General features: G+C 33.7%; 1 protein-coding gene across 1 annotated transcript in view; it reads right to left on the reverse strand.

Moving 5' to 3' along the window:
* Positions 1-450: 450 nt before the first annotated feature.
* Positions 451-11,164, reverse strand: part of LOC111467035 (phosphatidylserine decarboxylase proenzyme 2-like) — a 25,449-nt gene continuing 14,735 nt past the window's right edge. The window contains exons 11-21 of the mRNA XM_023111815.1: positions 9,301-9,385; positions 8,633-8,744; positions 7,055-7,155; positions 6,397-6,444; positions 4,884-5,030; positions 3,299-3,394; positions 3,136-3,210; positions 2,917-3,009; positions 2,160-2,246; positions 2,029-2,079; positions 451-793 (exon numbers count right to left, since the gene is read on the reverse strand). Coding sequence (XP_022967583.1) covers positions 644-793; positions 2,029-2,079; positions 2,160-2,246; positions 2,917-3,009; positions 3,136-3,210; positions 3,299-3,394; positions 4,884-5,030; positions 6,397-6,444; positions 7,055-7,155; positions 8,633-8,744; positions 9,301-9,385 — 1,045 coding nt within the window. The 3' untranslated portion in view covers positions 451-643. The remainder of the gene's footprint in view (positions 794-2,028; positions 2,080-2,159; positions 2,247-2,916; positions 3,010-3,135; positions 3,211-3,298; positions 3,395-4,883; positions 5,031-6,396; positions 6,445-7,054; positions 7,156-8,632; positions 8,745-9,300; positions 9,386-11,164) is intronic.

Genomic DNA, 11,164 nt, shown 5'->3' on the forward strand with positions numbered 1-11,164 from the left:
GTTTTCACTCTCTTATAAACAATGTTTTGTTCTCCTCCCCAACCGATTGGAATCTCACTAAAAAGTATGCATGAGTTTAGCCCTATGACATTATGTTATTGCAACTCTTTTACGTACATAAACCACAACAAAAAACTTAAACATCACAAATTTCTCACAATTTCAAGTCAGTTAAGCTTGAAACATGCATAAATAACTCCTGGAAATAAGAGTTATGAGCGAGTGAAGGCAACAAGATCTAAGTGGTGAATTAGTGAGTTAACATGGCACCACTCTACTTCTGATAACTGTTGAATAAAGAGAAATGAAGTTCTCTTTTATATTCTTCTTGATCATTTGGAATGAAAGGTTTCCTGCTTCTTAAGAAAATTAATATCCATTTTCATAAATGATCCAAATTAGCCAAATATGTCTTTCCAAGACCTAAAGAAAATGAAATACAAAAATCAATGCAGGCAACATACAACACAGTTGGTTTTATTGGTATTCACAAAATCAATCAGATCTGCCCTTTTTTGTTTTTTCTTCTGCCTCCGTGGGATGGCGACAATATCAGAGTAAATAGAGGGAATTGACAGTTTCAGAAAATACTCAAGACAACTATGAACAAGGTAGAAAACGACATACACTGATGAGCTCATTTTCAGTCATCTAAGGCACAGCGTCTTACATCTGGCAAATCAGCTTGAGAAACTCTTCTAGTAGAAACACCAAGCTTAGTCCCAACACGAACCAAAGTTTCAAGTGATCTGGAACTATTTGCTAACAGGTCCTCATCTATCTGGATCGAGTCCTGCATCAAAATTTCCAGATTGTACCTCAAAACTAAATATCAGAATAGAATAGGAACTTTTAATTCATATGCAGGTAAATAAGTTTGGATCTTTGTTTATACACGAAACATGATAGGCTACATCAGCTAATGGGTTTGTAAACAAAACACATAGCTGGGGGAAGAGGAGCGAAAAAAATGTATAGATCACATGTCAAGTAATATAGGCTGCATAAAAGGTGAAAAATCAATGAACATTTGGAGGGTGGCTTCAAATTCATATCCATAGCGATAACCATGCTTGATCAAATTAATTGAACTATGCTTATTTGTAAATCCAGATAAAAGTACACAAATACCAACTATAATGATGGAAATATACACACAAGTACTCCAAAAGTACTACCCATAATTATGAAATCTTAGTGATTAAATATCAATTATGATCAGGTGTGTGAGACTACAACTTAATTTTATGGGAACACACATCCATGAGGAAAAACTAGGCAAAATGTAGATGAAGTGTCTTTCACATACCTTTTAAAGTGCTTAAAGAAAACTAAAAGTGTGATTAAAATTTTAGAGAGGTAAAAAGGGCTTTTGATCAGTTAAAAGGGAGTTTTGAAATTGTGATGATCAAAAGTGGTTTGAAATTTTATAGAAAAAAAATGTTTAGTGCTTTTGGATGAAGCATGTAACAAATTTCCTATAAAAAGTACACATACAATAAGTGATTCACTTAAAAAGCGCTTATTTCGACACACTGAATGGCTAGGAAAAGTGCACATCATCAGCTGTAAGATTGTAGAAACCAATTTTGACCAACTTTCAGTTCCACAATGCTTGTGTTGTTGAAATATGAACATTTATACTGTTGCCTTTCGATTCTTCTGATATATTAGCAGATGGCATAAATAAATGCTGTATTCTTGTTCTTCTGAAAATGTGAATATTTGACCCAAGCATACCAACTTCTTTTCATAAATACTTCAGGCGAAAAAAGATCTAAAGGAAAAAAAAACTTCTAAGATTTCCCAAACTTTCAATCACTTCAGTTTGAAATTTTTAGTTATCTTCCAAAGAGTTCCATCAATGCAAGCTTTTTCTAAAAAAAACAAAAAATAGCTTCAGCATCTCCCTTAGTACTGCTATGTCAGGTGAAATAGTTTCAACCTCCACGTGGTTGGTATGAAGTAATTGAATTAATGGACATAGAAACAAAAATTTAAATTACGACAAATTAAATGAACACTTGCCTTTTCAAATACGCAAATTACAGTACTTCCACCGAAAGAGAAATACCCAAACTGCAGAAAAAGCGTGTCAGTTAGAAGCTAAGCCATCGTAAGTATGCTACATATGAAGAAGGTATCTATCATAAATTTACCTCTTCTCCTTTTTTTACATAATCTCCCTTCCCTTTTGTGAAGGTTATGCTGCCAACCATGGTAGCTCCAATTGCAACAAAAGAAACCTATAGTAGATGGGGATACTCTTTGTTAAAAGAATAATTCGGTGTTTTTGTCTTTCAACTCCATAGATAAGAGGTCAGGAAATATAAAATAACTAAGTGCCTAATATATTATACTAGCAAGCCATTGGCAAACAACAACTCAACAAATATGAAAGTCACAGCTGACAGTAAGCCAACGAATGCAGCAAATTCAAGAAAATTGTCGGAAAAAGAAAATCATAACCTAAGTAATATGCTTAAGTTTTTTAAGTAATATAAAATCATAAGACTAATACATCTACAACGGCATTTGATTGAGTTTGTTAACGTTACAAAGGTACTTAAAACTTAAAAGAGGTTCCTTGTGATATTAGAACTTGAGGTCTCCTTCCGTAGCAATTTCAGTTAAATATATATATATATGTATATATATATATATACAGATGCTTGATCTCTTAAACAAATAACACATAGTGGGATGCAAGTTTGTACACAATTCCATACCATTCGATTAGAAATCAGGACATATTACTGAAGTTCGGGCTAACATAGAGTATTTCTCTTTCACACAAAACAATCTTTTTCATATAAATATTACTAACTAATTTGTGCACTCGCCTTATAACCAACATCTGGAAGTAGTAAACAGTGTTCTCAGATATTTAAAAAGACCAAAAGTAAAAGGATAAACCTTGCCAAAATCAGAAGATGAAATTATAGCTACTGATCGCTTGTTTTCTGTGAAGACATTGCAATACTTGCTATTGACAGCAATTGGATTAACCTAGCAAGGATTAAAAAAAAAAAAAAAAAAAAAGTTTAGTGGAAAGTGAAAGATCTGAAATCATGTTTAAAAAAAAAAAGTAAAAAAAAAAACGAAGCAAGATTTTTATGCATTCAATAAACATACAGTATACAGGCATCCAGGTATGTCTACAATTTGTTCAATGAATCCAGAGACTGGAAAATGGAAGCGATGATAATCCTGAAACATAGTAACCCTGCTTAGCTGATAATAAATGATAAGGTTAAATATAGCACCCTGTTATGTATAGGGAAAATAAGGTAAATACTTGTGGTGCCAGACGAAATATCACCAACGTCCCATCCATAAAAGCACCCGCGCTTATCTCTTGCCCTAGAAGACCTTGAACTGAAAACTTCCGCCCCTACAAGTCCAAAACAACAATTTGAAATGTGGAAATACCCCAAAAAATGTTATTGTACAATTCAAGTTCTATTATTCTGCAATTAGTGCAGACATGTTTTCTTCTGGGTAGACCTAATATATTATGGAAACGCATTATCAAAAGTTTTTCTTCATTTCCTGATAAAAGCATTCAATTTCAATAAAGTATATTTTCATCAGAATTATTTAGAATATCATCTATTACATTTTGACTGAAATATTTGCAATATTCCATCTAAATATGTTTTTTTACGTGAGTTTTTTTGTCCACTACAAGAAGGGTATTTAAAGGAATTGTCCACTACAAGAAGGGTGTTTAAAGGGAAACAAAACATAGTTTACGGCTCCACACCAAATTGTAAGTCATCGGCTACAGCAGGGAAATGATATACTTTTTCCCGTTTATATTCTTCCTGCTTCGATTAGTTTATTTTGTCATTAACATGCAATGCAAAATTAATTGCAACAGCCCATGCCACCAAGAGAGGCACGAGATGACTTGGTCATGGAAGATAGAACAAAATACTTTTTCTCATTATACAGAGCTCTGCCAGTATTTCTTTATATTATTAAGAACATAGAGTCTCAATTATCTTTCTACTTTTCAGCATAATTTTTTGGTGCATGGCTTTCTATAACTAACTAAATGGTAACAATAAATCTAAATAGATCCCTAAATACTAGGTAATAATACAAATAAATTAGAAAAATTGACTACTTCCCTTATTTAATGGATTACACAAATATCTTTTTTAACGCTGAAAATTACACAAATATTTCAAAACAAGGTCATTCCTTCAAACACATGTTTTCAGTTTCTTTCCTTGTTTCTGGTCCAAAGGAAAGGAAAAAAGGAAAGACAACGGATAAGATTGAGCATATCCCAACCAGGGAACTATTATCCATCTTATCAGACCTACTCTTAACTCTTGCTTGCCACTCATAAGTGGTAAGCCCCAGATCGTATATATTCTCTTTGCATGATTTCTATACTAGTCGGTCAATTCAGTTCGGCTTTTTCACCTCTATTCGGTAATCATGTTGTTTTTTATTTTCTGGTTATAAAAGATCAGCATGTTTACCACACACACACAAAAAAAAAAAAGGTAAGTTTTCCATCTTCCTTGAAAAAACATTTGAGTTCTAAGAAAAGTTCCAAAAACTATATTTTTTTTTCTTTTCTAATTTTGGCTAGGTTGAGTAGTGATTCTACACTTAATTTTCAAAAACTGATAACCAGAAACAAAATGGTTATGAAAAGGAGGCTTAATTTTTGACAATTTTCCTTCAGATAAAACATCTAGGTCGCATCTGGGTTAAATGTCAATTTTGGGAACCAAATTCTATCAATTTTCCAACTTAAGAACAATAAACATAATCCACCAACTACTTACTAAATAAATTTAATGAAAAACATATGTAGGAAAGAGTCCATAAACTCTATATTGACATTAAAAGGTAGAAAGTACCTTAATCCACAACCTTAGGCTGTCATCGATTGATTTAAATGCCATTAATCGGCAATCAGCAGCACATACTGCAACATCATCACATTTCACATGTGCAATTGGTCTCACATCGGGCTTCAACTCTCTTATAAAGAATTCATTAAATGTCTGCAAATGTGAGAGTCAAAAAGATATATTTTTTTTGGCAGAAACCGCTCTTAAATCAATAATACAAAATAAAGTTGTTTGTACCCAAGCTGAATTGAAATAATGCCACAGCTAATGCAGATGGTTATGCACTATTAAGAAAATTCAAATATGCAAGAGGATAGTAATAACATCCTCTTCCCAATTCCAGCACTCAGAAAAAAAACGTATTACTTGCAAGTCATTTAAAAGTAGTAGAAAATTGAAGCTTTAATATTTTTTTCTCAATACATTTATTTATGTTTAACTGTGGGTCCCAAGTGAAGTCATTGCTCAATTAGATAAGGCATTATAACCCCCTGCAAGTGAATAGATGTTCAAATCTCCACCCCAACTAATAAGATGAAAAAATGAAGAAAGAGTAAAGTCATTCAACCTATATTAAGCCCACAAGATAAACCCTCTTACGATATTTGAAGTTGGAGAACACGTAGGATATCAATATTCTACATAGGTGTCTATCAATGCCTTAAATATATTTGAGAAAACAATTAGCCTTTTAGTTTTTAAGCCAAATTTGTCCACCAGTCTTTTATTTTTTTTAAATGAAAAACTAACCTTTGATTGAGAAAAAGTTAATGAATATAAAGGGCATACGAAAACATCATTCTATTGTCAAGAATGTTTAAATGTGGGCAAAAAAAATTCAAGAGTAAGAAACAGCACAGTTAATTGATCCCCAAATCACACAACGCCAAAGATATAACTCGATAAACACAAATAAAGCAATCTTTCTTTCTGAAATTTGAAACGAGAGACAAGTGTTACTTGCACATGTAAAACACTAGAAAAAAACTTGATATAAAAAGTTACATCGTTCCAAGATTTTGAGATGAAAATTAATGGAAAAACTATGGGTTTTTCTCCCTCTCCATTTAACAAGAAAATCTAGATTCATGAAGGTAGAAGAGATACCAAACAGTAAACCACACTTTAAAGCTTTACAAAATGCATTACTAAGATGCACCTAAGTCATAGATATTTCAAGAGCACAAATTATGGTATGTTACCAACTTGTAATAGAAAGCAATATTTGGAATGTGGAAACAAGGATCAAATCGTAGGGTTCAATATTATCCCTCACTTGTGGTTAAGAAATTTGCACAAAGGTCCAATAAGTAGTTATAAATATGAACTAGGAAGCAAATAACAATATAGGAGCTCGATCCCATGACCTCCTACTATGATACCACGTTAAACTCACTTTCAACTAAAAAATTTAATCTAATGAGCTAAGAAAAAATTGATATTTTATCAATACTTCAACAAAACATGCAGGCTAGTAAAACAATCTTTACATTGTTTCAAAAAATAAAAGATAGTGTACCTTGAAATATTCTAAAGGATGCTTCACTTCATTCATATTGATTTGATCCTGCAAAACCCAATAAACTTTGTCACCCAAGATGCGACTTACATAACTATAGGTTAAAGAGATCAAAAAGTACAAAAGGACCGGAGAGCTAGATGAATTCTTTCCAATTGGTTTGTCAAATTCAGGCTGCCAATTTTTAAACCATCTCCTTCTAAAGGTTCAAGAACTTTAGCCAAACCAATGAGATGTTTTAATCTTCCCTCCCCATTGCCTTAACATATGAATATCTCATTTTTCACTCTAGCTCTTACAATCTAATTAGAATATGGTAGGTTTAGAATTCTAACATTTTCACCTTGTAAAAATCTTTTAAGACACCCGCCACCAATTCGTAAGTACAGTCATTGAAAATATCCCTTCTTTAGAGAAAAGGCTTTTTCGTTTGCACCTAGTATACAAGTTCAGTTCAATTATATTTAGGTCAGTATTAAACCATCTTCTTTAAAACATTTCATGGATTTATGCACTTTTCATTATCATGTGCAGAAGCTCCATCGATTAAACCTATTAACAATTGTAATAACTCAAGAAAGTAAACGTTGACGATTATAATATGTAATGTTGAAATTTAGTGAAACTTGAAGGGAAATAACTCAAAAATAATCATTGCCTTGAAAGATTCAATGAAATGTGGAATATCTTTTGCAGATTCAACTGAATCCATCCGCTTTCCTTGCTTTTCAGAAATGCCATGTAAGAGTTCTTTCACCCCTGCGTTAGCAGTCAAAGAATGTCGGTTTAAATCAAACAAACAAAGGAGTGAATGAAAAATAAAATAATATGAAATAAAAAGCCACCTGATAGTAGTAAAAGTGGAGCATATAATTGAAGTTTAACTCAAAATTTGATAAAGAGATCAGAATTACACAAGTGAAACTGTGAAAGTAATTAAAATTTTGTACTTAAAGTAATATGTTAAAGTATTCTAAAGCTTTTTTTCAATGCCTTTTTGAGTTTCTTGCAGATATACATTGAGGAAAGTTTATCATCGAAGAGTTTTGAAAGAGGAGCAGTTTCCTAATTTGCTTGGTGATTTTGGAATGCAGGTATTGGCTGTCCTTTATTGATGAGTTTTGAAAAGCAAAGGAAACAATAAAGAGAATATAAAGAAGATAAAAGGGAGAATGAAAAGAAAAGGAAAAAGAGATAGAAAGGTGAACTACAGTTTATGTTCAAGGAATTTTCAACAGCTTGTAGAAGAGTTAAGTTTTGAAGTAATAGCAGGAAGAGGGTAGTTGTGTTCCAGATAATTAGCTTTGGTTCTCGATGGAGGTCTTGAGACTGGTGTTTTCTATTCAATGTTGATTTGGATCTTTATGAGAAATGGTGTTCAAGAGGTGAAGCAAAGCTTTTTGTTAAAGTTGACCTATTTTCCAGCTCAGTTTCAGTTGCATGTGGATGTTGTTCGCTCAATGTTTTTTTTTTTTTTTTTTCCTTCTTTTTTTAAGAGAACCCGAGTTTTTGTTAAGATACATGAAAGAATACTCGACACATTCAAGAAAACAGCCCAACAAAAGAGCCAAACCAAACCCTAAGCTAACCAAGGTCAATGTATACTGTAAGCTGCAAGTTTTTTTATTTGTATTGTTCTTTTTGGTATTATGTTAGGTGGTCTAGGTTCTGTCGTATTGTTCACTTTTAGTTGGTCACTTTCATTCAACCAATGAAAAATTGCTTCCTTTTATGAAAACAGAAGTGTTAAATAGAGTAGAAAAGTAAAACTAGAAGAGTAACTGTTAAATGAATAGAATATTGACAAAAAGCTGAGAAATCCTTGGTTAAAAATTATCTTTCTCGAGAACAATACTTTCTTATATCCATGAGTATCTCCAGTGTTCAGGCCAATGCACGCAACCACACATTAATCACTTAACCTAACAATATTTGGTTGTCAAGAAGCTCGTAAAATTTAATATTCCATATAGGTAGCCACGAAAGGGTTTGAACCCATTCCCCAGAGGTACTGATTCTTTTTTTTCCAAATGATCCACCATTACGGGGTGAAAACGGTGGAATAGCATTACTAATTACTCTAAAATAATAATGAACAATAATTACAAACAAGCCATCGTACAGAGGAGATAGAAGAGGAAGGTCAATAGGTTTTCTAACAGGTATAGATAAGTTCTAAGTTTTGAAACGGGTATATATGCTACATTTCAGGACCTCTTCACAAACTAAATCATACCTTTATCCATAAGAGCAAGACCGACTTTTGACTGATAGATGGCCCTCATTGACAAAACAATCTTTCCATCAATTATCTCTTCCACTAACCTTTTTTTCTGCCGATCATAAACCTAAAGAGTAATCTGTGAGCTAACAAGCAAAAAGTAAAAGATGAAGATACTAGACTCAGAAGGAGGTCAATAATATTACAAATAGTTCAAAAACATTTCCCCAGAAGTAAGTTAAAAGTAAATATTTGGTTACATTTTAAAAAATGCTGATCCAAATTATCTCTTTGTTTTTTCTCCACTATGTTGGATTATTTTGTTCTTTTAAGGATGTTGACGTTTCTTCAAAGCATAGTAAAATGCACTAAAAAGTATCACTGCTACACGTGGATATAAAACTAAAGAAACAGAGAACTTGCAACAATTTACCTGAGAGAATATCGATTTTTAGGTATCTAGATCCTTTAGAAACTTGTGAACAAAACATGCTCTTAAAGTTGAACAACTTTTATTTTCATTCCCAAAATAATCCCTTTAAAATATGTACGAATGTATTAAGCTGCAGATGTGCTCACTAAACATTAATACTTCATTGGATGTAATTCATTTCATGGAAAAGTATTAGTATAAGAACGAAACTTAATTTGAAAAGGAAGTGAAAAATAGAGAAGCTACATACTACAATATGAGATGCACTTGAACCAGAGTTTAGACCAACGTCATACGATGAAAAATGGGCCCATTCGCTTAACTTAAACATCCACCTGCAAAGCATCTGAAATTTCTCAATCTCTACAGAAAAAGAAATGGAGACAAATATCATATGTTATGACAAAGCTCACTCCCCTTCCCTCCCCTCCCCTAACTCAATGTTTTGAAAACATTAGGTGCATTAATGCTCCTTTCCTCAGATGAACAAGTTATCCTCACTAAGATACATGTCTTGGCAAAGTGTGCCTCATGGTGCATCTCAGACTTTAATTATTAAATTATTATACTTATCATAAATAGTTGTGAGTAAATATTTAAAGTGAGAGACTTCAGGCTCATATTGCTGCAATGTCATTTTCTTTTGATTTCAAATTGTATTAATTTTGTGATTTATACCCAAGCCTAAATGTGAAGGGTTTATGGAAAATGTACCAAATCACTAAATTCACAATAACAAAAAATGTAAGCTTTTGAACTTGATAGTAATTAAAGAACGAGCCTACAGAGGAGTGTTTGAAAAGAGTAGCCTGAATGAAGGTAAGTCTACTACAATTAAATCATGACTGGTCGAATTTTTCCTTCAATGTTTTCCACTTAGGGCACCAAAAATACACTATGCTCCTTGGGTTCCCTACACAATGGGCCAAGGAGGCACAATGCAAGCAAAGGACACCGATATTTGTAAGCCTCCTAAAAAGGGACACCAAAAAATTTATGAAATGTGACAGACCTACAATTTGTTTATGTATGCAATGAATAGAAAAGGTGGGCAGTTCAAGAGATAACAAGAAGAACAAGATATACAGGAAGGGAAGCTGCATGCTAGATTGCCCTCATTTGGGTCCTGGTTCTTGAAATTTCCTAGAAGAGAATCATTTTGGCTGCCTACCTAGAAATTATACAAGAAGTCTCTCAGGCCTTCGGTACATGGATTTCCATGGAACGCATGTTCTTAAAAATCTCAGTATCTTTTGTTTCTTCAAAGAAAAATCTCAGAATCTTCAAAAGATTTTTCAAGTCAGACAAATGTGCAAATCACGTTTAAATTGTAACTATCTAGCCACATTATAGTATCAAGAAGTTTAGTATAGAGCTTGTTGAAAATAACCAAGAAACTTTCTTCTGTCTCAGATTCTTTCAAGACTATCAGCATTCTTAATTTTTTAGAAAGGACTCTGGGAGAATCAACATAGCCTTCCACTTTCTTCCACTTCCAAAGTCATTTACATGCTTGCTTGGAAGTTGAAGGCCTCTAAAATTGTAGGATTCTTGGCTTTAACTCTAAATTCAATAGTATGTACAGAATCCAAAAAAGTAGTCCTAACTTATGCCTCTTCCCCAAATAGTGAAACCTTCGCAATTTTTTGGATGAAGCCGGCAACATATTTTGTGCATTACAATTTGGCTGAACATCTTCAGGGGAAAAAATTTGCAAGAGTTACGTTGTTTTCCAGAAAAAGTTTTGTTGGATAGTTTAGAATGGTATCCTTTTTCCAATTTAGTCTCAATGGTGTACTATGTACGTTGTATTGATAGTTATCTCATTCAAAGCTTTTTGGGCCAAGGTTTATCCAGTAGTTCAAAGGTTCAGTGGAAAAAGTTTAAAGGCTCTGGATTTTAGGGTAGAGAGAAATCTTCGCTTTTTCTTTTCTTTTCTTTCCTTTATTTTCTTTATTTTCTTTATTTCCCCCCCCCCCCCCCCCCCCCCCCCCCCCCCCCCCCCCCCCCCCCCCCCCCCCCCCCCCCCCCCCCCCCCCCCCCCCCCCCCCCCCCCCCCCCCCCCCCCCCCCCCCCCCCCCCCCCCCCCCCCCCCCCCCCCCCCCCCCCCCCCC

The sequence above is a fragment of the Cucurbita maxima genome, unplaced genomic scaffold, assembly GCF_002738345.1.
Source record: "Cucurbita maxima cultivar Rimu unplaced genomic scaffold, Cmax_1.0 Cma_Scf00032, whole genome shotgun sequence".
NCBI classification, from domain to species: Eukaryota; Viridiplantae; Streptophyta; class Magnoliopsida; order Cucurbitales; family Cucurbitaceae; genus Cucurbita; species Cucurbita maxima.